Genomic DNA, 27044 nt, shown 5'->3' with positions numbered 1-27044 from the left:
ACTGTTATAATAACAGAGTGGATTGCCCCCCCCCACCCCGCCCCCAAGAGATGAGCTGGCAGTTGCTCTGTTGTTGTTTCGTCCTCCCAACCCCTGCCCCTCAAGCATCACTGTTTGGTGCAGGTATAGCGAGCCACAATTGTATTTACCTGCGCCACCAATGGTGGATGGAGGTTATGTTTTCACCACTGTCTGTCGGTTTGTCTGTCTGTTTGTCTGTGAACAAGATATCTAAAAGAGTTGTGGACGTATTCAGACGAAATTTGGGAGAGAGGTAGTGCATGTGACAAGGACGAAATGATTAGATTTTGGTGAAGATCCGGATTCGGATCCGGCTATTAGAAATTTTTAAGTGATTCTTCGCCATTGAGTGATAAGGCTAAAAACGATACATAGCAGGATATCTCAAAAATTAATGGACGGATTTGGACGAAACTTGGTGGACCGGTTAGGTGTGTTAGAAGCTCGAATCGATTCAATTTTGGTGAAGATCTGAATATGGATTCAGATATGATAATTATTTAATTCTTAAGTGATTCTTCACCATTGAGAGATCGGGCGACGAGTTATGACTAAACTTGATGAATGAGTTGGTCAGGTGACGAGAACAAGCCAATTAGATTTTGGTTCAGGTCCTGCCTATCAGTGCGATACAAAACATGAACTGTTCAGCCTGGCAGAGGTATGCGCTCCACCGAGTGCCCTTCCAGTTGTATTAGATTTTAGCTTGTGGGTGAGTCCACTGTTCCCAGCCAGTGAGATTTTTGGAAGAATGAGATTTTTTGTTGAAGGTTCTAGGATTCAAGCTGAGGATTTCTTCTGCCTGATCTCCCTGAACCATGGCTTTGAGATGTTGTTCCAGACTCCTAGAGGATTAGTCGAGTTGTGTTATAGGTGCGGTCACTGGCTAACTGGGAGACTGTAGCTCTCTCAGAATTATGGATTGGATTTTGTGAGGTAGTAAATGGCACGGAACTTCGATTGCATAACTATGGGCAATGGGCGTGCATTCATATACGTATGGGAATATCACAAAATCAATCAGATATGCAGTTAAATGTGTGAAAATAAAAGTGGACATACTTGAGATCAGTTGAATTCCTATCCATGCTGTAATTGCGGAAGAAGCGGTCGCATATTTTCAGAAGGATTACATTGTAAACCACGACAGCTGTGAGCATCATGAGGACCTTGAGTTCATAATTCACTCGTAAGAACACCGAAAGAGAAACCAGTGCCAGCACACAACTGTACAGGTAATACTGGAAAGACAGAATAGACAGACAGATTGAATAGACAGACAGACAGAATATCTTGATTTCTTACCAGCAGACAATTTGTCATTCAGGTATCTTTTATTTTGCATTTGATTTTCAAACATCCGAATATTGAGTATGCAACTTATCATTGGATATATTAGGGGCGTTCAAACTATTCTCGGAACAGGTTGATCGTTTGCACCCACCAACCATTTTTATGGCATAGCCCATCTGGAACAGCGTTTGTCTGTCCGCCCGATGTATGTATGTATGTATGTATGTATGTCCCTTCTGCCAGCATTTTGCGGGTTTACTCCCTTTAAAATTCGTTTTCTCTGCAACCGTTGGTCTGATGGACACGAAATTTTCAACATAGGAGCGCCTCCTCCTGTAGAATTTTTAATGATAATTAAGACGTCATAGATCACATGGTATTGGCGCCACCTTGGAAAAACTGAAAAAAGTTGCACCTCTATAGCTCCGTAACCACTCTCTGAAAAAAAATTTGAAAGGTGTCTCATTGTAAAGTACTCCCCATGGGGAATAACATGTTTACGATGATGTCATAGGTGCCTTCATTATGATGTAATAAATCGACAACTAGAATGCTTGATCCAATCAGTATTAAATTTATTGAGTGTGATCTAGGGATACAGTGATCGAGAAATTTTTTTTGATGACATCATCGGTCACGTGTTTCAGCAGCCATATTTTTATGGTGCAGCCTGTAACTTTTTACGGTGTATCTTCTTCGAGACTGCTATCTAAGTTTGTTCCTTGACTACAGACATAATAACGGGCTGGCAGAAAAGCCTATAGGTATGCACACTCTCCTCTGAGTTGTCTAGCCTTAGGTTGAATCTCAGGCTTGCTATAAACTGTCATCCTGGTGTCTCATAGGCTGGGTGAGGCATCGATGTGTCTGCCATCCCTCAGATAGACATTAAACTGGGCGTCCTGTCTGCCAGCATTAGTTGGTAGACGTTAAAGATCCCACAGTGTCCTTCACGAAGCTATCACCGGCAACCTCGACACATTCCAAATTCCTGCCCTAACCTACAGGAGCCATTGCATCAGTGGCACAGCTACACCTTCCTTAGCCAATGATGTTTCTTGCAGTCACGTGCTGCATATGATAGAAGACAACCAACCGCTCTATGTCGACCAGGATCCTTTCCTTCCAGACACCTCCATCCCAAAGCAAGTACTTATCAATTCTAGATGATAATTTTAAATACAAAATAAAAATGAAATTAGCTCGGAGGGTGAGCACTTTTCTACAAAAAGTTGCACAGCAACCAATACCTTTGGAGTCCACGGAGGAAAGGGACAAAAAGTTCATGGTATAAGAGGTAGGTCAAAGTTGTACCGACTAAAGACAAGTTTTGAGGAGCCATGTACCGTACCGGTAAGTAGAATTGCTGTGTGAACACTGCTGTTTCATCCATGGCAGCTATCTCTTCGACCGAGTGATCCAGGAACTGAAATGTTCAAATGAAGGATGAATGGTTAGAAAAAGACGTTCATGTTATATTTGTAGGAAGCAATTGAAATGTACTATGGAATTGAAAGAAGCAACTCAATATTAAATTAAATGCACTTCAATTCCAAATTTCAAAGTTGTCCAACCACGACTAGTTCTTTAACACTTCCAATGAGTCCCACATTCATGGAAAGTATTTGACCCAATTTTATGTCGATTTTTTTTTGACTGAGGGTGATTTGCATTTCTTTTTTGCCAGGCCTGATTTTTTGACCGAAAGTGATTTGATCAGGACTTTGAAATTTGGCCAAGGCACCACTGATAACTCGCCTACTCTTCGCAAGACACCATGGATCTTTAATTTCCACCAACTAGTTTGGGCAAATACGTCCTCCAGCTTAACGTATTTCAAACAGATGGTACTTCCAATGTATTTCCGTTGGACGATCACCCTGCATGTGGAGCACAAGGGTGACAGTTTATGGAGATGGTGGAGTCAAACTAGAGATTGAGACATGGATAGGTACAAATTATGGAGATGTTCGACATTTCAATCGACTTGAAAAGTGATCACTCACAGCTTTTGTAATTGGCTGATCACACAGAAAAGCTATGGGGTACAATAATACATGTTGAGTCCTGCACACGAGGGTTTGATGGGATTTGCAACCCTCTTTAGTTGCTGATTTCAGTGTTTCCTCCCGTTCTCTCTCTATCTTTTCCTTTCTTGTTCGTTTATTCCTTTTTTTTTCTTCTTTTTTTTGTATACAAGATCGAGGCTCGTGTAAGAGCTAACATTAATGACAAAAAAAACAAAAAACACATAAGACATAATAAAGGGAGCGGGAGACAAGATGGGGAGAGAGACGGAAGAACACCAGTACAACATTTGAGAGCAGGGATATTGGGAGATCTGGGGGAGGGAGAGGGCTTGGGGGGAGGAGGCATGGAAAGTGGGTGGGGGTTGGAGAGGTATAGAACACATGGACACTGCGAGGACATCCAGGAAAGAAGTCGGTATTTCAAAAAAGTGGATCTGGGGTGAATTAACGGGGGTAGAAATGATCAAGGTTTTGGATGGGGGAAGATAAGAGATGGTGGTGAACAGCTGTTTTAAAGACCTGGAGGGGTGAGTGACATTGAAGAGAGTGAGGAAGTTTGTTTCCATAGATGGGAGAAAAGAGGAATGAATCTTGCCCTTTTGCAATCTTGCCCATCAAGCCCTTTTGCCGGTTCTGCTCAATTGTTGCCCCGCTGTCACACCGCCAATTTAACCTTGCTCTGCAATGAGCCTCGCTCTTTCTTGTCGACAGAGAAAAATAAGAGTGACAGGCTAACAACGGCGTAGCCGGAGAAATTTCATACAGACCGAATCAAGCATTCCACTTGGCGATTTATGATGTCATGATGAAGGCACCTACAACATCATCATTAAGATATGTTATTCCCCATGGGGAGTACTTTACAATGATCGACTTTTCAATTGGAGCGATTTCGGAGATATAGCGGTGCAAAGTTTTTCCAAGATGGCGCCCATACCAGTGACCTATGACGTCATAATTAGCATTAACAATCTACAGGAGGAGGTGCTCCTATGGTGAAAATTTCGTGTCGATCGGGCCAACGGTTGCAGAGAAAACTGATTTTACAGGGAATAAACACGCAAAATACTGGCGGAAGTGACATACATACAGACAGACAGACAAATGCGGTTCGAGACGGCATTGCCCTATGAGCTACACCGTAAAAACGTGTACCATTTTATAAGAAACGATTATTTATCACGTTGAGCAACTTCAAGCCAATCAATGAATTTTGTGCAACACTCTTGAAAATTTGCAGTCATGGTGTTGGCTTCGCGGTTAGGGCACCGGCTTGGGATCCTAGGATCCTGGTTTTGAATCCCGGTCGATCGCTGAATTAACAACAGGGGGGGTGACTCACTGACTCAGCCTGTCATCCCTCTGAGGTCAGGAAATTGAGTACCAGTTCACTGGTAATTCCATGTGTGTTGCAAGAGGCAACTAACAGGGTTGGCGGCAGGTAGGGCATCCGGCCATAAAATATTGCTTCAAAAAGGGGACCATGGTGCCTGAAAAAGGCCAAGCCCTGCTCTGTGGGGAAAAATGGCCTCCAAAGGCGGTTTTTATTTTTATTTTTTACTCTTGAAAATTTGCAGCAGTTTTCATGCATAGTAGATCTTTCGACAAGTATGAAACTTTTACCATGGCTCCCATTATTAGGGAGGGTAAAAAGTACAGACTTGGCATTTAATATGGAATATTTTTTTTGTGGGGGTGAACTTACTTTTCAAGACGTCTTAGAACCAAAAGTTCATTGGAATTATGTTGAAATTATTCTAGATTCTGTTAATGTGACCTTTAAAAGAAACAAAAACCACATTTGACATTTCGAAACAAATAAATTGATCCTTGAAAGTGATGTAAACTGATATCGAACTCAATTCATAGAAAGTACTGTGTTAAACTTCTGTACGTTTTCCAGAAGTATCTCTTTATTTTGCACATCAGCAAAAAACCTTTTTTTAACAAAAACAAAAGTTAAATTACGACTGGGATTATGGACAGTAAAATTACAGTTCAGTATTTCGTGTAACCCCCACGAGCATTCAGGAGAGCACGTACACGTTGAGGCATGCTGTTCACGAGATTTGCCAAGGTTTGGACAGGAATCGCTTGCCATGCAGTGACAATAGCCTGCTGCAATTCACGCACAGAGGTCGGCTGCTGGTCCAAGTGGTCGATTTGACGTGTTAATTCTGCCCACAAGTTCTCTATTGGATTCATATCCGGGGACATGGCAGGCCACTCCATATGCTCTTCAACACGGTCAGCAAGAAAGTGTTGGATCATGCGAGCACGATGAGGCCGTGCATTGTCATCTTGGAAGACAAAGTTTCCTCGAAAGGCTGCACGAGTAAATGGAAGCAATGTTTCTTCCAGAATGGCCCTGTACTTTAACTGGTTCAGGTTTCCATTCAGAACAACCAGGTCAGTTTTGCCCCCTGCATGAAAAGCAGCCCAAACGGTCACCCCACCACCTCCAGCTTGGACTCTTGGCACTATACAATCTTTGTTGTAGGCTTCATGCACTTGTCTGCGCACTCGGACGCGGCCATCTTGACGATAGACCAGACATCTAAACTCGTCACTGAAGATCACGTGATTCCAGTGTCCTGGCTGCCATTGACAGTGCTCTCTGGCCCACTGCAATCGGCGCTGGCGGTGTTGTCTGGTCAGGCGTGGCTTTCTCAGGGGACGCCTGGCACGATAGCCTGCTTGAACCAGTCGTTGGTTGACTAGCCTTCTGGATACAGGCACATTTGTCAGTTTCTGCCACTCAGCCCTAAGCCGATTAGCTGACTTGGTACGGCCATTGCAGACTAACCGGTGCAGCTGGCGATCATCCCTCCTTGTTGTTCTGCGGGGACGTCCTGGCCTCGGTATTGGAGTAGGGACACCCCAATGAGCATTTCGTTTCAGGATCTTTGACACCTGACCTTGAGTGATGCCATACTGCCGAGCAATAGCACGCTGTTTCATGCCGTAATTTCGTAAAGCCACCACTCCATGACAAACAGCATTGTCGAGTTGACGGACCATCTCCAGAGGAAGCGGCAATAACTTTTGGAGATGTGCAGCAGTTGTTTTCCACTAATACAGAACGCAACAACCCTTGTATACCCGACTGTGAAGCCAATCATCAAATGCACCTGTCCATACATTTTGCCACGCCACCTGTGATATAATCCTGTTGTTGACTTCTTGCTGTGACACACAATCAGTGACATGGTTCTTTTAACAAATAAATCACTATAGTGTAAGAGAAACTCACCAGATTGATATACTGAGTTAAGAAAGTAAACCCAAGTCAAGAAGAAAAAAAATATTCCATATTAAATGCCAAGTCTGTATTTTACCTGTTTTGAAACAGTTTCACACCCAAGAATTGGGTCATTCCATGTCAAATCATCAAAGAATCTGCCGTCATCTCTCAGATTTTTGTAAAACTTTGGGAACCAATTGGGACCCATGAAAAACGGCAAGAACTCAAATATTTTTGCTAACAGCCTCTTAATTAGTGAGATACAGACTAACGAACTTTGGACTAATTAGCGCGACGTCGCGAATTCAAATGGCCATATCTCTAAAAGTATAACACCTAGAGAGCTGGTTTTGGTGTCATTTTAAAGGTATTTTCATGCCCTATGAATTTGTCTGGGCAACATTTTCCTACCTCCAACCACAAAAAAGTTATCACAAAATATAAACTTCAATTGTGAATCCCCAAAAAATGTATCCTTCAAATTTCCTCAAATTCATCCCAGAGGTACCTTATGATGTCAAGAAGCTTCCACATAAATTTTGTGATGGGCACTCCAATAGTTTCTGAGATATGAGCAATAATGTACATGTACGTATGGCATATAGGTTCGAAAATCAGCATTTGTAATGTATTATACAATCAATAAGTGAGTTCAAGTACACAGTGTTCACTAACCTGACTTAGGCTTTCAATTTCCTCTTCAATGCAGCAACAGCAGCACTTGTTTCTTTCTTGGAAATACAATATGTCCTTCCAGTTGCAGTGGTTGGTTCAACAGTAGTAAGCACATCCTGGTAGTCAATAGTGAGAGGGTCTGCTGGTTCCGGAAATGTATATGATGGGGATGGTCCATGTGGATGGAGGAACTTAACATCCACCTCATGCCTCTCTGGGGTATGTTCCATGACACATGCAACCCACCAGTGACCATCATAATCCACTGTAACATAACCAGTTATGGCTGAGACATTGTGATCGATCATCCCAGGTGTAAGTTTCAAACTTGATTCAAACTTGATTCAAACTTGTGCTTGAGTTGTTCCATCATCTCCTGTCCTGCATCCTGGAGTTTGTTAGATGGCAATCCTGTCGCGATTTCCAATTTTTTCTTCACAGTGTCACCGATTTTCTTGGTTTTGGATTTCACATATTTATCTGCAGCAAGTCTCTTTTTTGGAATAGGTGATTCTCCAATCAATCCCAAAGACTCATTCAGTGTATTCAGTTCCATTTCAGGAGAATGAAATTCAAACTCCCCTGAACTGCCTGGTATTGGTGATTCACCTCCACCATCATTGTCCTCACTACTGCTAATAGCGCTGCTGGTCACTGGTAATGGTATTTCACTCTGAGTCTCTACCACACCTGGTTGTCTTTTTGCCAGTTTCTTACGACACTGGGTACAGATTTTCTGTGCACTTTGCAGTTTGAGGCTTGGATGAGCGGCTATGGCTTTTTGGCTAACAGCTCTCAAGCCAGACGACTTTGGTTTTTCATGAGCTCCAAAGGGATTGCAGCAGGATTTCTGCTTCAAGATGAACTTTTCCTTGGCAGTCGTCATTTTTCTGCAGCTCCTTCAGAAGTGAACTGCCAATTTCTGTTGGTGGCAGGCCTAAGCATTACACTAAGCCAACTTGGACTTTCCCTGGGGATCTTAGACTGTGAAAGTTGCATCACCTCGAATTACCCACATGGGAAATCCCAGTTGGAATTCCCCAGATGAGAATTCCCCTCAGGCCCAGTTGAAAATGAAAGTATATGATACTTCAAAGCAATTGATGGTTGTTCCCTGTGTTCCCTGTCATGGCTAGGTTAGAATGATTGTATAATACATTACAAATGCTGATTTTCGAACCTATATGCCATACGTACATGTACATTATTGCTCATATCTCAGAAACTATTGGAGTGCCCATCACAAAACTTATGTGGAAGCTTCTTGACATCATAAGGTACATCTGGGATGAATTTGAGGAAATTTGAAGGATACATTTTTTTTGGATTCACGATTGAAGTTTATATTTTGTGATAACTTTTTTGTGATTGGAGGTAGGAAAATGTTGCCCAGACAAATTTATAGGGCATGAAAATACCTTTAAAATGACACCAAAACCAGCTCTCTAGGTGTTATACTTTTAGAGATATGGCCATTTGAATTCGCGACATCGCGCTAATTAGTCCAAAGTTCGTTAACCTGTATCTCACTAATTAAGAGGCTGTTAGCAAAAATATTTGAGTTCTAGCTGTTTTTCATGGGTCCCAATTGGTTCCCAAAGTTTTACAAAAATCTGAGAGATGACGGCAGATTCTTTGATGATTTGACATGGAATGACCCAATTATAGGAAGAAGGTCAAAAGGTACTCAGCCATGTTTCTATCACATGTCTGTTAAGGTTGAGGAAGGTTTTGAACACCCTTTCGTTTTCCAATGGCAACAGGAAACTGACAGTGCTGTGAAAAGTTCAAATTGATGGAAAACTACACACAAAAGCACCTTGCTGAATTTAGACGAACTATCTGTCTTTATTTCCTGATGTAATTTCGTTTTCCCCCATCTAATCTGCTGTTTGCTTATTGTCTGACTTGGAGCTGCAGAATTCTGGAACATCAGCATGTCAATTTGTTACCGACTCCTCATGCACTTAAGTTGTAATAAAGAACATTATAATGAGTTTTTGTTTTCCCTCGTCCTGGAAGAAACAAGTTCATACATCTGTGATCACACCTTCGAAATACCCTGGAGTTGGCTTTGCGGTTAAGGCCTCATTACCTCATTACTGGCCTCACTAAATTTAAATCCTTTTTCTCCAGCCACAATCCGGCTTTACCAGGTTGATGATCGCCATGACAAGACAACAGCTCATGGTGATGATTGTGAGTGTGAGACGCAACCATGGATGACTTTCCACCGTGCTGGACACGAGCTGAAGCCAAGGAAGATGCACATGGCGATTTTCACATCCTGTCTGTCACAAAACAAATACCACGAATAAAATACTTTACCAAAAATTGGATAAAATTTCCAGATATGATCTAAACCTATGACATTCATTGTGATCACTTTCTGTGGCTTGTTAAGTGAATGCAAAATGAAATATTTCAGGATTTCATCAATTTCCCCATTCAAGTTGGTGTACCTCATCCCGATTTATCAACCAGAGATACAATAAGTGGGATTCAACCCTGAGCAAGACTCATAATGGGGTCGAATCTCGACTTAATATATTGTAGGGTTTGACCTGCTCATTGTGCGAAGCTTCTGCTCCACACTAACGAGAGCGAACAGGCCCGAAACACATGTCCATGGAAGTTCCCTCTGGGGTGGACTGGTATACAAAGTTGAGAATAAATGTTTCTTCCCGGTATTGGCTGTAATACAATCCTACAGAGATGTTGGGGGTTCTACAACTGTGAAACTCATGCCGAATGAGAACGGACTCGGTCGAGTGTATACCTCCGCCAGGCTGAGCAGTTTGTTTTGTATCCCAATGATAGACCAAATCTGGATCTGGAACTGAACCAAAATCTAAATCGGCTTGTTCTTGTCGCCAAACCAACTCATCCAGCGAGGTTTATTATAATCTGTCCGCAACTTTTTGAAATATAATGCTCTATATCGTTTTTGGCCCGATGACTCAATGATGAAAAGATCACAAAAAATTTAATAAAAAACCTCGTATCCAGATCCGGATCTTCACAAAAATCGAAAAGATTCGTCCTTGTCAAGCACCCAACCTGTCCACTAAGTTTCGTCCGAATCCGTCCATAACCTTTTGAGATATCGTGTTCACAAACAGACAAACGTACATGTGTGAAAAGATAACCTCCATCCACCATCGGTGGTGCAGGTAATAAGCGTACCTTATGCAACTGTTTAGCCAGAAGATCCTTGAAGAAAAAATATATATATATACATATTAAGATGAAGACACAAACATAAAGCATCTTCAGAAAGTATTCACACCCCTTGACTTTTCACATCTTGTTGTGTTACAGCCTGAATTTAAAATGGATTAAACTGAGATTTTTTGTCACTGATCGACACATAATACCCCATGATATCAAAGTGGAATTTTGTTAAAGAAACTTTTACAAAATAATTAAAAATGAAAAGCTGAAATGTCTTGAGTCAGTAGGTATTCAACCCCTTTGCTGTGACACTCCAAATTGATCTCAGGTGTATCCAATTTCCTTTGCTTGAGATATCTCCACAACTCGATTAGAGTCCAGCTGTGGCCAATTCTAGTGATTGGACATGATTCTGAAAGAAACACACCTTTTTATATAAGGTACCACAGTTGACAGTGAATGTCGGAGCAGAAACTCCACCATGAAGTCCACGGAACAGTCCGTAGAACTCCGAGATATAATTGTGAGGGGGGATAGATCTGGGGAAAAGCCTGGTGTTGGCTTAATGGTTAGGGTGCTGGCTTGGGATTCTACTGTCCTGAGTTCAAATCCTGGTCAGTCATTGAATTAATACCAGGTGAGGTTGACTCGGCCTGTCATCCCTCTGAGGTCGACAAAATGAGTTCAAGTTTACTGGGATGAATAAGCCATTTGAGTGTCCTGCATAGGAGTGGTGACCCGAACAAGATTGTGCCCAATAGTCAAGAAACTGCTTCGGCAACCATATGCATCTGATGATGGAGGAGCGGATATCATCATAATTTCATCATTGATTGGGTATAAAACAACTTATAGAGTGTTGAAAGTTCCCAATAGCACAGTGAGCTCCATCATTAGGAAATGGAAACAATATGGAACTACCCAGACTCTTCCTAGAGCTGGTCATCCAGCCAAGCTGAGCAACCGGGCAAGAAGGACCTTGATCAGGGAGGTGACCAAGAACCCAAAGACCACTCTGACAGAACTACAGAGTTCCTTGACTGAGATGGGAGAACCTGCCGGAAGGACAACAGTCTCTGCAGCACTTTACAAATATAGGCTTTATGGGAGAGTGGCCAGACAGAAGCCACTTCTGAAAAAAGGCACTTGACAGCACACCTGGAGTTTGCAAAAAGGCACGTGAAAGATTCAGAGAGCATGACGCAAAAGATCCTGTGGTCTGATGAGCCAAAATGGAACTCTTTGGCCTGAATGCAAAGCCCTACATCTGGCGGATCCCAAGATTGCTGTTCACCGACGCTTTCCATCCAACATGACAGAGTTTGAGCAAATCTGCAAGGAAGAATGGGAGAAACTCCCCAAATCCAGATGTGCAAAGCTGATACAGACATACCCAAAAAGACTCAAAGCTGTAATCACTGACAAAGGCGCTTCGATGAAGTACAGTATTGACTCAGGGGGTTGAATACTTATGCAAATTAGATATTTCTTTATTTAATTTTAAATTATTTTGCAAAAATGTGTATTTAAAAAATCCACTTTGACGTTATGGGGTATCATGTAGAGATCAGTGCCAAAAAAACCCTCAAATTAATCTTTCTAAAATTCAGGCTGTAACAACAAAATGTGAAAAAGTCAAGGGATGTGAATACTTTCTGAAGGCGCTGTATGTCGTCTTCTTGGAAAACACGCCATGCTTTCTTCAGCAAGTAATGTGTAAACTCTACCAAAACCCAGAGGATGGTTCTAGATGCCGGGTCTAAACTAAAGGTCTAAGGGTATGTTGCAATATTAGTTAGGGACAAAAGGGTCTAAGTGGTCGAAACAGTTTAAAGGGATCGAAAGGGACTAAAGATCAAAATGGTCAAGGGTCCAAGCTGTCGAACATGTCTGAAGTGTGTAAGGGGTGTAAATAGTGTTAAGGTATAAGGGGTCGAAAGGGAGTCAAGGGACTTAAGGGTGTAAAGGTCTAAACTCTAAAGGATCTGTGTAGTCTAAAAGTTATAGGGGTTTGAAGAGTATAAAAGGTCTAATGGGTGAAGGGGTCTAAAGGGTCTTAAATGTAAAAGGGGTATAAAGGATCTTGCCGTTCTAAAGGGTCTAATGGGGTCTTAAGGTTTAAAGTGTTTAACAGTGTCTATGGAGTCTTAGGGGTATAAGGGGTATAAGGGGTTAAACAGGTTCTATAAGGTATCAGGGTTCTCAGGGGTCTGTCGGGTTGTAGGGGTCTAAAGGTTATTAATGGTCTTGGGGGTGTTAAAGGTGTTCGGGGACAATTGGCATCTTGGAGGAATTTGAGGTCTTAAAGGGATTTAAAGGGTCTTAATAGTCAGGTTCACTATGTTTCTTCGTTCAAAATCATGGTAGATTAGCAAACCTATACATTTTTGAAAACGTTATTACATGGAAAATCTGAAAATCAATGTTTACATTTGCCAATTCCGACCAATTCGATTCGACCAATTCGACCAATCGACCAATTCCATTCGACCAATTCGACCATTCGACCAATCGCTTCGATCGACCATTCGACCAATTCGATCGATTCGATTCGATTCGATCGACCATTCGACCAATTCGATTTGCCAATCAATTTCACCGACCTTTGCTTGTGTGGAACGGCCTGTGAAAACGATGCGGACTATATTGTCGGATACGACACACAGGACAGTGATGACGAACTCTAAATGGCATATTCTGTAATCGTGTATGTTTGATGCCATTGACTGCCTGTGTATATTTTGTCATTGACTGCCTGTGTAGATGTGAAGTTATACTGACTGCATGTGTATATATGATTTTGCTGACTGCCTGTGTATGTTTGGTGATATGAATTATTGTGACACATTTTGATGTTATTAACTGCCTGTACAAAATGATAACATGTATTTGATTATGCAACTTATCGCGAATATAAAGACAGTATTTTGCAATTCAAAACCTTTGATTCGTGTCTGTCTATTCCCCATAGCACTAATTTGATACTTTCATTGGATTCCTTGTCCCTGAAAATATAGGTTTAGTATATATTTTTAAAGTTTTTAGGGTAATTAGAGGCAGAAATAGAACAAAATATGTATTTTACAGTGGCCATTTTGAAAATCCAAAATGGCCGCCATACAGCTATCTCTCCAAATGTAAACATTGATTTTTAGTTTCCTTATGCTATAACCTTTCCAAAAATGTATAGGTTTGCTAATCTACCATGATTTTGAACGAAATATAATTTATTGACATAGTGAACCTGACTATAAGGTTCTAGAGTCGTGGTTCTTAACCTGGGTTCGACCGAACCCCAGGGGTTCAGTGAGCCAGTCTCAGGGGTTCGGCAGAGGTCCTCCGAAACGCATTGCACTTTGTTTGTTTTTTGTTTTTAGTTTTGTATCAATTTTGAATCTATGTGTAATTACACTTATTATTAATAGTATTATTTTGCTATATATGTTACGAACGAATGGAAATGTTATTTGTAATTGTATTCCCATCCCATTCATGGTTTCTCTGGTCTGTGTTTAAGATAAGTTGTTTCACACTGACTGTAGTAAGTTGGATCAATGAGCAACTTGCTAATTATTCTGTTGATGGTGTCTACTTGCTTACTTACTTACTGGATTTTGGACTTTGCAGGTGTTCGGAAATTCCAGTGAATAGCCTCGATTAGCTTGCTGTGTGCCGTGCGTCGTTGGTCGCGCCTTACTTTGGAGTTACTGATTAATTGAAAAGTAAGTTGGAAATGTTTGTGGATATGCAGGGCGGGTTCAGAGCTATATTAAAGTCAAAAGTGGATGGTGATTATAAAATATGATTGAATTACTCAGAAAATTAGGTGGAGGTGGTATAACTCCTTTGGTCGCAATTCAAAACTAACAATTCGCAGTTTACTATATAATATTATAATGGGATTTGAGGTGACAGAGTTGAGTAGATAATAAATCCCGTCATCGTAACTATAAGTTATGTTTTCTTCGTTAAAATTTCATAGTTTTTAGAGGGGTACTGATTATATATAAGCATGTTCCTTTTTTAATTTTTGTCATATAATTATTTGCCGGAACTCAATTAAGATCAGTTTGTTACTTTTTTTTTTTTTTTGCAGTATGTCGAGCAAAAAAAGGAAGTGGTCGGAGGATTACGTGTGGTACAGGTTCACGTGTTTGACGGAACGGGACGGGAGTCAGCGTCAATGCATGCTTTGCAATGTCAAGTTAAGCAACTCCAGCCTAGCACCAGTAAAACTACGGGAACACTTCAAAAACTTGCACGGCGAGGGGCAGTACAAAGACGCAACACTGGATGAATTCAAATTGAAGAGAGTCCGATTCGACGCAAGTGCTACCTTGCTGACTCTCAGCTTCGTTCCAATTGACAAACCGATCCTCACCGTGTCGTATGAAGTTGCGTACCTGATCGCAAAGCAGGGCAAACCGCACACCGTTGGCGAGTCACTCATAAAACCGGCGCGTTGAAGATGGCCAACATAATGCTGGGAAAAGCTGCTGAAAACAAGTTGTCTCTCGTTCCACTCTCAAATGACACCATCAGATGCAGAATGGACGACATGAGCGACGACATCCTCGCCCAGGTAGTTGCAGATTTAGTCGTGAGCCCGACGAAATTCAGCCTTCAACTCGACGACACCACCGACATTTCGAATTTGAGCCAGCTCATCTTATTTGTGCGTTATGTCAAAGGAGACGAGATCAAGGAAGACTTTCTGTTCTGCAAGCCTCTCACAACAACGACGAAGGCAGCTGACGTGAAGAAGCTTGTGGACAACTTCTTCAGAAGCAACGGCCTCTCGTGGAACATGGTGTCTGCAGTTTGCTCGGACGGAGCTCCAGCCATGCTGGGATGCAACTCCGGTTTTGGAGCGCTGGTGAAGGCCGATGCACCACACATCATCGTCACGCACTGCGTCCTGCACAGACACGCGCTGGCATCAAAAACCCTGCCTCCAAAACTGGCCAATATTCTGAAAATCGTCGTTGAAACTGTGAATTACGTGTGAAGCCGTGCTCTGAATCATCGCATCTTCAAAGAGCTGTGCAATGAAATCGGCTCTGAATTCGAAGTCCTTCTCTACTACTCTAACGTTCGATGTTTATCACGAGGGAAGGTAGTGAGCCGTGTTTTTGCCTTGCGTGTAGAATTAGCCCTGTTTTTGCGAGAACACCAGCATTGCCATGCAACGCACTTCCAAGAGTCAGAGTTCATCCTCGCCTTGGCATACTTGGCTGACATCTTCGACGCACTCAATCATCTCAATTGCCAGATGCAGGGCAGTGGAGTGAATGTCATCGAATCTGAAGAAAAGCTGAGCGCTTTCCGAACGAAGTTACCGTTGTGGAGGTGGCGAACCGAGAACGACACCTTCGTGAACTTTTCGCTACTGGACAAGCGCGTGAGCGGGATCGAAGATGAGTCTGAAGTTGGAGGCACTGCTGTACCGGGGGAGCTGAAGCAAGCGATTGCCACACACTTGGATAAGCTGGGAAAGTCATTCGACGGCTACTTCCCCGACCAAGAGCAATACCCAGCATGGGTGCGGCAGCCGTTTACTTTCGACGTTGCAAGGGCAGATGTCAACGACCAATACCTCGATGACCTCATCGAACTTCAGCAGAGCCAGACTCAACAACAACTCTTCGGCACAACAATGCTCTCAACGTTTTGGTGCCGCCAAATGGAAGGGTATCCTCACATCGCTAAAATTGCCCTTGAGATCCTCACGCCGTTCGTTACAACGTATCATTGCGAGCATGCGTTTTCCAAACTGGTGGACATTAAAACAAAGAAAAGGAGCAGGCTTGCATGCGAAAATGATTTGAGGGTGGCCGTTGCCAAAACAAAACCACGTATTTCCCAGATCGCCTCCCGAAAAGAAGAACAGAAAACGCATTAAGATGCAATTCTTTTTATTTTTTTGGTCAAATTTGAGGGGTTCCGCGAGTGTTCGGTGTGTTTCGTTAGGGTTCGGCGCTTTAAAAAGGTTAAGAACCACTGTTCCAGAGGATCTTATGTGTCGAAAGGGTTTCAAGTGGTCTAATGGTATTGACGGGTCTAAGAGGTCTAAAGGTTGATTGACTAATGGTGTCTGAAGGGTCTTAAAGGAACTTCAAAGGTCTAAGGGGTCTCAGCAGTCTAAAAGGTCGAAAGGTTTAAAAGGTACGTTCCAATAATACGTAATTAATAGACGTGACCAGGATGCAACTGAAGTTCAAATAGTGCTTAATTATGAAGTTTCGATAGTACATAATTAGTAGACGTAGTCAGGGTACAACTGAAGTTCAAACACTACTTCACCATCAGTTTCACCCCACGGCTTCATTACATTTGTTCTGACTCACCGTCAACCATCCAACGGTGCAGACAATAAGGATAGGGATCATTACCGCAGCCACCACCCCAAATGAAATTCCAAACTGAAACGTCCTGGATGGAAAAGAAACACCTGAATATTACAACACAAAATCCTCTCAATGGTGATCATGCACAATTTTTTTTCATTTCGGTTGGAACAGAAAGGGTGTCCCCAAAGTAGGTTTATCAACATTACAATGTTTACGTTCAGGAAGTTAAATGTACAGCAAACAACACTGATATGTAATGGAATTATTGTCTTTATCAAGGCTAGTGCATGTCTGCATCAGCAAGCAGACAAATAAACAATGGATTACATCTACTGAAAGTCAATACGACTACATTAAACAGTATGGCAAGTGATGATTGGCTGATCTTATTATCATCCTATAGGATCCAATTCATTCCGGAGCAGCAGAGTGACGCAGCTGCTATCTGCTGGACATTGTGATGGGATACAATGTGTAGTTATCTGCAAAGAAGAAGTGAGGGTTTTCCAAAGCATCTGAAAAGTATTTTATGGAGATGAGTACAAGACTGGGCCCAAGACACTGTCTTGAGGCACTCCAGCTTCCACTGGGAGAGGAGAGGATTCCATCGATGGAAACAAGGTGACTGCGTGACTTGAGGAAGTCACAAAGCCACAGGTGAAGGTGACCTTTAATGCTGCAGGTAGCGAGCTTGGCAAGCAGTGTAGGCAAATTTTTCAGGGGAGATGGTTTTCATCTCTTGTTTGAGATGTAGGGCCACCAAGCATTGTTTATAGAGAAGCAGTAGCATGTCCATAGTTGAGTGACCCAGTCAGAATCCAAACTGAAGGTCAGAGATGAAACATGACATTGGCAGGAATTATGGAATTCATGACTTTGCTTGTAATTGGAAGCAATCTTCCTAGCCTGTATTTGAGAGGATCTGTTTTCCCACCATTCTTTTCAAGGAAAGTGAAGTTAACTTGGATCGTGGCAGCGCAAGGATGTCAACAAAGAGAGAGGGAAAGGCTGACGAGCGTAGATATAGAAGAGGCAAGTGTGGGGGATACCCCATGGAGGCTGCATATGAATGAATGAATGATCGTTTTAAGGCCATTTTTCCCCGCTAGAGCGGGGGTTAGCCTTGCGGGCCCCATGACAATCATGGTTCCCTGTATGAGGCAATGTTTTTATGGCCGGATGCCCTTCCTGACGCCAACCCTGAGTCGCCTCTTACGATGCGCAGGGATACGGTGTACCTATTCTAAACCGGGGTACACACTAGGATCATTCATCCCAGCAAGCTGGTACTCAATTTGCCGACCTCTGAAGGATGACAGGCTGAGTCAACCCCCTGGCGTTAATTCAGCGATCGACCGGGATTCGAACCCAGGATCCTAGGCTCCCAAGCCGGCACCCTAACCGCTAAGCCAACACCAGGCTGGGTTGTTCATAATTCACTGTCACGTTACCAATGGGTTTATTGACGGTATGGGTGTTGCGTGCGCTTGGTTATTGGAGCCACGCCACTTTAAGAGGATCGGGCGGAAGTGACGGGGAGGGGGGGGGGGGGGGTTGAGGGAGACGAGTTCCGGTTTGGGAAAAAGGGTTTTGGGGAATAAAGGAGCTTTGAGCTATTCAAGAAGTTTCAGCCTTTTGTTGCCTGTAACTCCTACATTGGTGATCCCATCTTGCTCTTGGACGTTTCCGGAGATTTTAACAAATATGGCGACAAGCGCAGTTTCCACCAAACTGCCGGAGTTTTGGGAACGACAGGCTACCGTTTGGTTTGCACAAGCTGAGGCCCAATTCGCCATTCGGAGCATTTCCGCTGACGACACGAAATATTATTATGTCGTGTCCGCGCTCAGCAGCTCCACCGCGACCAGAGTGGTGAGCCTTCTCCAGGATCCTCCGGAGGGCGGCAAGTACGAGACGCTAAAGGCACTGCTACTTGATACCTTCAAGCTCACGGAGGCTGAGCGCGCCCGTCAGCTCCTTTCTCTACCCGGTCTGGGCGACTCCAAGCTGTCAGAGCTGATGGACCACATGTTGTCTCTCCTGGGCAGCCACCGGCCATGTTTCCTCTTCAGGGAGCTGTTCCTGCAGCAGCTGCCAGGACAGGTATGGTCAGCCTTGGCCAACTCGCCCTGGTCGGGGAAGCAGACAAGGTTTTCTCCGCCAGACAGCAATGCAGTGTGGCTGCATGGGACCCCGCCCCCATCGAGCCAACGCCGCTGGCGGGCACCGTTGCGGCCGCCTCTACGGCCCAGCGGCGGAAGCCCCCAAGCTTGTGCTTTTACCACGCAAGGCTTGGTTCCAAGGCCAAGGTTTGCCGGCCACCCGGCAGCTTCAGCGAGTCGGGAAACGGGGTGGCCGGCGCTCGTTAACTGCCATGAGCGTCGGCCGTTCGGGCAGTTTGTTGTTCATTTCGGACACCGACTCTGGATGTCGTTTCCTCTGCGACACAGGTGCCCAGGTGAGCGTTCTGCCTGCGTCGGCATTGGACCGGGAGGCCGGGAGCCACGGCCCCGCCCTGGAAGCCGCCAACGGCAGTGCCATTCAGACTTTTGGTAAACGGAACGTGGCACTGTGTTTTGGCAGGCAGCGGTTCACATGGGATTTTGTCACGGCGAGGGTGTCCACCCCCTTGCTGGGCGCTGATTTCCTCTGCGCCAACGGCCTATTGGTGGATGTTAAAAATCGGTGGCTCATTAATGCAGAGACCTTCAGTTCACTTTCATGTTCGCTGAGCGGTTCCGGCTCGACAAGGCTTGCTTGCGCGCTCTCGACCTCTGATGAGTTATCACCCCTCCTCACCGAGTTCCCGGTCCTTACGCAACCCACCTTTTCGGCCGTTGCCATCAAGCACGGGGTGGAGCATCACATTCCGACCACCAGCCCGCCTGCCGGAAACTCGCTGTTGCTAAGGCGTAGTTCGACACGTTGGAGCATCTTGGCATCGTACGACGGTCCGACAGTCCGTGGGCCTCGCCTCTCCACATTGCGCCGAAGTCGGGTGGCGTTTGGCGCCGCACGGGGGTTACCGCCGCCATAATGACGCCACTACCCCCGACCGCTACCCAATCCCGCACATCCAGAATTTTTCTGCCCGCTTGGCCGGTAAAGTTTTTTTTTTCCTAAGGTGGACCTCGTTTGTGGTTACCACCAGGTCCCCATCCGGCCGCAGGACGTTCCTCAGACCTCGGTGATTACACCGTTCAGGTTTTTCGAATTCTTCCGCATGCCTTTCTGGCTCAAAAACATGGCCCAGGCTTTCCAGCGCCTGATGGACAGCGTGTTACGGGACTTGCCATTTCTGTTCATCTACCTGGACGTTATTCTCATTGCCAGCGCTTCCAGGACGGAGCACGTTTCACCTCCGAGCTCTCTTTGAGCGACTCAGTCAGCACGACCTTATCATTAACCCGGCCAAGTGCCTGTTCGGGGTGGCCTCAATTGACTTCCTTGGCCACCGCATCACGAGGGAGGGGGCTGTTCCACTGCCATCTAAAGTAGAGGCTGTGAAGGGTTTCCCGTGTCCCTCACCGTCAGGGCCCGGCAGGAGTTTTGGGGCATGGTGAACTTTTACCATCGTTTCGTACCCCGTGCGGCCCAGCTCATGCGGCCCCTTTATGAGGCCCTCTAGGGCAAGCCTACCAAACGTGCCATTGACTGGACCGAGGAGATGGCCAAGGCTTTCACGGATACTAAACTGGCCCTCGCCAGCACAACCATGCTGGCACATCCGTCGCCCGATGCACCGATTTTGCTCTCACCATGGACGCTTCGGACTACGCCATTGGCGCCATGCACGAGCAGTGGGTCAACGGTGTCAAGCAGCCACTTGCCTTTTTTAGCCGGCAGCTCCGCCCCAACAAACGAAAGTACAGTACGTTCGATCGCGAGCTCCTAGGCCTCTACCTAGCTGTCCGACACTTCCGTTACCTGTTGGAAGCCCGCCTGTTCATGGCGTTTGTGGACCACAAACCTCTGGTTTTTGCCATGGCCAAGGTCTCGCAGCCGTGGTCTGCCTGTCAACAACGCTCCTTGGGGCAGCCTCGTCCCATCGTGCCCACCAGCTGGAGACGGCTGGTTTTCGATGCCGTCCACGGTCTTTCTCACCCTGGCAGGAAGGCGTCGCAAAAGTTGGTGGCGGCTAAGTTCGTTTGGCACGGGCTCACGAAGGATGTTCGCGACTGGCCAGCACCTGCGTTGAGTGCCAACGCTCGAAGGTGCATCGCCATACCCAGGCTCCGTTGGCACCATTCCCAGTGCCCGAGAGACGGTTTGACCGTGTTAACGTGGACCTGGTGGGGCCCCTTCCCCCCTCGCGGGGATTCACCCACCTCCTCACGATGGTCGATAGGACCACCAGGTGGCCAGAGGCCGTCCCGCTTACATCTACGATGTCTGCCGATGTGGCCCGGGCATTCATCGGCACTTGGGTTGCCCGTTTTGGCGCCCCCTCGGATATCTCTTCAGACAGGGGGCCCCAGTTCACTTCAGGGCTCTGGGGAGCTGTTGCCCAGGGGCTTGGGGTAAAGCTCCATCGCAGCACTGCATATCATCCCCAGGCTAATGTATTGTGTGAGAGGTTTCATCGCTCTATGAAAGCTTCTCTCAGGGCCAGCCTCCGGGATGACAGTTGGGCCGACAGACTCCCATGGGTCATGTTGGGCCTCAGGACAGCCCCTAAGGAAGACCTCCAGTCCTCATCCGCCGAGCTCGTCTATGGCCAGCCACTGCGGGTGCCCGGGGAGTTTATTCCTGATGCCACAAGCCCCTGGTCCGCTGCCCGTCAGCGGTCTGTTCTTCGGGAGAACGCCAGGGTGTTTGCGCCGGTGCCCACATCTCAACACAGTTTGCCTCAGGCCCACGTCCCGCCGCAATCTACGTACAGCGGAGTATGTCTTTGTTCGCCATGACGCACACCGGGGGCCGCTGCGGCCGCCTTATGACGGGCCTTTCCGCGTTCTGGAGGCCGGGGACAAGTCCTTCGTGGTCGACATCGGCGGCAAACCGGACCACCTTTCGGCTTTTTGGATGAACCCTCAAGCCGGCTCACTTGGATCGAGACCAGCCCCCCCGGGTGGTCCAACCCCAACAGCGGGGCCGTCCCCCATCGGGTAAGCCCCCGGTTTGCCCCCCGGCAGGCGTGGGACCTGCCACACCCCTAACAGTCCCTGCTCAGTTCATCAGGAGTTGTTTCGGCTGGGTGGTTAAGGCCCCCTAACGGCTGACATGGCCAGTGCGAGTGAATTCTGGGGGGGGGGGAGGGGGGGGTGCATGTGGGGGATACCCCATAGAGGCTGGGTTGTTCATAATTCACTGTCACGTTACCAATGAGTTTATCGACGGTATGGGTGTAGCGTGCGCTTGGTTATTGGAGCCACGCCCCTTTAAGAGGATCGGGCAGAAGTGACGGGGGGTTGAGGGAGACGAGTTCCGGTTTGGGAAAAAGGGTTTTTGGGAATAAAGGTGCTTTGAGCGATTCAATAAATTTCAGCCTTTTGTTGCCTGTAACTCGTACACAAGAGTATAATTGGATAGCATGGCATTGATACTATTCTGGACAATCAGAGATTAAGAATAGTGACTGGACTGAAATTTTTCTACTTTCTCAGGTGTGAAAGATGCAGAGTCAAGAAAGGCAGTGGGCATGATGGCGTATAATTTCACAATAGACAACTGCATCTCCTTCCTTTCATTCTTCCAATGCAAAATTGAAAACATCTACAACAGCTTGACCACCGCCGCACCCGCTCCCCCTCAAACCACCTGCCCCCCCTTATCCTGCCATCCCCTGTCTCAATTCTCCCCAGTCTCCCCTACTGACCTCTCTGAACTCCTCATCGGAATAAAAACTGCCACCTGCACTCTTGACCCCATCCCCTCCAGCTTTGTCAAGGCCTCCCTTCCTGCTCTCTCTCCACTTATCATTGCAACAATAAACTCCTCCCTGTCTACAGGCATCGTCCCACCATCCCTCAAAATTGCTGCTGTTACCCCCATTCTGAAAAAACCTGGACTAAACCCTGACACCCTAAATAACTTCAGACCCATCTCCAACCTACCCTTTCTGTCAAAGGTTTTGGAACGCGCTGTAGCCACTCAACTCAAACATCACCTCTCTGCCAATAACCTGTATGAAACATTCCAATCCGGATTCCGCTCCAACCACAGTACTGAAACTGCTCTCCTCAAAATCACCAACGACCTTCTCCTCTCCTCTGACGCTGGCAACCTCAACATTCTCATCCTCCTCGACCTCAGCGCCGCCTTTGACACCATCGATCACACCATCCTCCTCACCCGACTTGAAACCACCTTTAACATTACCGGCACTGCCCTCTCTTGTATTAAATCATACCTCTCTGACAGACGTCAGTTCATCTCCATCAATAACTGCAAATCCCCTACTGCTCCCCTCCCCCAAGGTGTCCCCCAAGGTTCAGTTCTTGGCCCCCTCCTCTTCATCCTTTACCTGTCCCCCCTCGGTCACTTAATCCGCCGTCATGGTCTCCAATTCCACTGCTTCGCCGATGACATCCAGCTTTTCATCTCCACCAAGTCCATCTCCACCGCCACCCACTCTATCCTGACAAACTGCATCACTGAAATAAAATCCTGGCTTCAAATCAACTTCCTCAAACTTAACTGTGATAAATCTGAAATAATCATCATTGGCCCAAAAACGCTCACCAAGTCCACCCATAACTTTGCCCTCAACATCGACGGTTTCCCAGTATCCACCTCCCCTCACATCCGGAATCTTGGCATCATCTTTGACCAAACCCTCTCCTTCGACAAATACACTAAACAGATCACAAAGACAGCCTTCTTTCACCTGAAAAACATCGCCCGTCTCCGTCCATCCCTCTCCTCCGTGGCTGCAGAAACCCTCATCCACGCCTTCATCACTTCCCGTCTGGACTACTGCAATAGCCTCCTTTATGGTTCACCCTCAACAATCACCAATAAACTCCAATACATTCAGAACTCCGCTGCCCGTCTACTCACCCATTCCCGGACCCGTGACCACATCACCTCCGTCCTTTACAAGCTTCACTGGCTCCCCATCTCCCAGAGAATCCAGTACAAAATCCTCCTCTTGACCTACAAAGCCCTCCATAACCTGGCCCCATCCTACCTGGCTGACCTCCTCTCCAGACACACTCCCACCCGCAACCTCCGCTCTGCTGGTACCAACCTCCTGACCCCCCCCCCCCCCCCCCCATCCGGACCAAATTTAGATCCTGGGGGGACAGGGCCTTCTCCATCGCTGCTCCCACCCTCTGGAACTCGCTACCTCACACCATCAGAGACTCCTCCTCACTCACCACATTCAAAACATCACTCAAGACCCACCTGTTCAACACTGCATTCAACATTTAACCCACAGCATCTAACCCCTGACTATCTCCTCTCCTTCTCCCTCCTTTGTGCTTTGAATATTTCCCTATTGATTCTTCTTTTTTTGCAATTGTTTTTATGTTTTGCTATGCATTATGTTTTGCACTCTGTCAAAGCGTCTTTGGGCTTCCTGAAAAGCGCTATATAAAATAAATGCATTATTATTATTATTATTATAATGAAGACAAAGCATGGAGGGTTGGCTACGTTCGATTTACTGAGCAAATACTAGATTGAGTCGGCGGCTGGAGGTGAACTGTGAAATGTGGTTTGCCCAAGAAAGATCATGGCTGATATTGAGGCTCAGGAGTTTGAGTGACTGAACTTCCTCTACTCATTTGTTCCTCTTTTTCCCACCCATAGAACCAACTTCCACGTTCTCTTCAATCTTATTCTTCCTTCCAGATGTTCAAGACAGCTGTTTACCACCATCTCAGGTCACAAAGTAGACTGGTCATATTGAATAACATATACCTTTGCTGTATAATATGAGCAGAAATCCATGGTAAAAATACCAAAAAAGACAAAAAGAGAAAGTTGATAGAGCGTAAATATATTTCTATATTTCTTCACTGCAAATTTTTTTTGGTAGTGATCAAGGCAGCAATTTGTTCCCTATACACTGCCCGTGTGCAATACCTGGCTGATTGAAAAAATTATAATTTTCCTGTAGGTTTCAATTAATTTGAAAACTTTTACTTAATAATCTTTCCTCCACCCCCCCCCACCCCCCCACCCCCCCCCCGCCCCCGAGGAGCGTTTCTGGGTGGTACAGTCAGACACACAGCATGAGATATATATATATATATATATATATATATAGACAGGGGGCCCCAGTCTCTTCAGACAGAGGGATGGATATATATATATATATATATATATAAAGCAAGAGTATAATTGGATAGCATGGGCATTGATACCATTCTGGGCAATCAGTGATTAAGGGGTGATGAATATATACATATACAATATATATATTGTTGCAGTTTTGAGTTTGTCCAATAAAGGTTAAATTTCCCCCTCATAGGTTAGTCACACTACAACACGTAGCCTCGCGATAGTTCAGTTATTTCTTAGTATGTGTGAGCATAGTCCTTTTCCTGTGTTAGTTTTGCGTTGAGTAGAATAATGAGAGTAGGTCCTTCATTGCCTTATGCCGCCTCTATTGCCTTATGCCGCCTTACGCCTCCTTACGCCTACTTATGCTGCCTTTGGCTTTTTGGCGCAAATTAACACGAGGCAGGCCTGGCAAATCGAGGCAAGAAGGAATGAGGGCGGAGGAGAAGCTGACGGTAAGCGCGAGCCGCCAATCAGGGCTCAAAGGTAATGACTGCGGCACTGCGTCACAGGGTGTGGTTGGAACATTTGAGAGGGCTTGGGGGTTTGGCCATAAAAACCCGTTGCACGAAGCCCCCAGAGAGTCCTTCTGTGGAGAAGTGAGCTTGCAGTTCTGTGAGAGTCGAGTGTGAGCAAGTTACGAGTTCTGAGAGAAGACGCGCATGAACTAAGCTATAAGCGCTCTTCCGAATGAAGCGCTCGGTTGAGCTTGAGGCATAGCCTCCATTGGTTCACGCGAGTGAGAGCGTGCCGGCAACGAAACGCGCTGTGGAAAACCGCCTGCCTCATCTCCCCTTTGTTCGAGAGACGCAGTACAAGGATCCCTTCCACCGCCTGCTTGCCTTCATCGCGGGACGTGCTGTGACCGGGGTAAGCCACGCCGGGCGGGGCCGTTCCTGGACGACCAAGGCAGCGTGTGAACACCATCCTACCTGCATTTCCCCTTTGTGAGTGTGATTGGGCCCGTGTCTGGGCTTTACACAAGACTGCTTAAGACTGCTCTGTGTCTCTGTGCTTCTACCGATCATTGTACATACTTGTCAATAATAATTAAATCGTGTTCTTCCTTTATTCGACTGTCTCGTCCCTTCCATCATTGACTAAGCGTGGTACGAATAGAACCGCTCGAATCGGGTTCCAATACCAAGGTAACTGCACGGACCACGTGGTACGCAATCCGCTCGGTGTACTCAATTTACGCGTGGCTCGTGCGAGGCTTGATTCCCCGCTTCTGCGGCGGCGCAGGTATTTAGGGACGTGCGAGAATTGTCCCGAAACCCTACCTTGCGTTTGCCCGGGAGGGGTGATTCAAGTCTCGGTTGCGCCGACCCAAGAAGAACAAGGGGCTTAATCCCCCCTTGGTAAGGGCAGGAAGGGTGGACGAAAACCGCAACAATATATACTAACGAAACCCGTTTGTGTGTGTGTATGTATATATATATATATATATATATATATATATATATATATATATATATATATATATATATACTCAAAGGCAAAAGTTATTGTGACACACAAACAACAAACAGAATCAGTGTTAAACTTTTACTGCCGCGAATGAAATGTTATTACATGGAAAGACAAATGTTTCAAGGTATGGTAACGATCAACAGTCCATAAGAACAGCACACCTGGCATATGCAAATGAGCCACAACACAAGAGGGGGTTCACAAGCAAGTTCACACGGTCAGTAGCGAGTGTGTCCACCTTGTGCATTGATGCAGGCCTGGCACCTCCACCTCATTGAGGCCACTAAACGTCGATGAAAGTCCTGGGGAAGATCATTCCATATCCGAGGAAGGATTTGGCGGAGTTCCTGCAGCGTTGTTGGAGGATACGGATGACGTCGTAAACGTCGCTCCATTTCATCCCAGACATGTTCAATGGGTGACAAATCAGGGGATCTTGCGGGCCAGGGTAACACATTAACATTGTTCTGATTAAGATACAGCTGTACAACTCGAGCAACGTGTGGTCTGCTCCACTGGAGACGTCAACGTCGATGTTCTGGCGTTAGAATT

The 27044-nt window shown here is 45.8% G+C and overlaps 1 protein-coding gene across 7 annotated transcripts in view; it reads right to left on the bottom strand.

The window, feature by feature from the left end:
- LOC137421238 (adenylate cyclase type 2) overlaps positions 1-27044 on the bottom strand; it is a 298504-nt gene that overhangs the window by 37670 nt on the left and 233790 nt on the right. For all 7 annotated transcript variants that reach the window (XM_068107099.2, XM_078771680.1, XM_078771679.1 and 4 more), the window contains 4 exons: positions 16785-16869; positions 9417-9554; positions 2666-2740; positions 1084-1262 (listed from right to left, as the gene is read on the bottom strand). In XM_068107099.2, the coding sequence (XP_067963200.2) occupies positions 1084-1262; positions 2666-2740; positions 9417-9554; positions 16785-16869 (477 nt within the window). The remainder of the gene's footprint in view (positions 1-1083; positions 1263-2665; positions 2741-9416; positions 9555-16784; positions 16870-27044) is intronic.

This window comes from Myxine glutinosa, chromosome 2, assembly GCF_964187855.1.
Source record: "Myxine glutinosa chromosome 2, kmMyxGlut1.1, whole genome shotgun sequence".
NCBI classification, from domain to species: domain Eukaryota; kingdom Metazoa; phylum Chordata; class Myxini; order Myxiniformes; family Myxinidae; genus Myxine; species Myxine glutinosa.
This window is presented reverse-complemented; position numbering and strand designations above follow the sequence as displayed.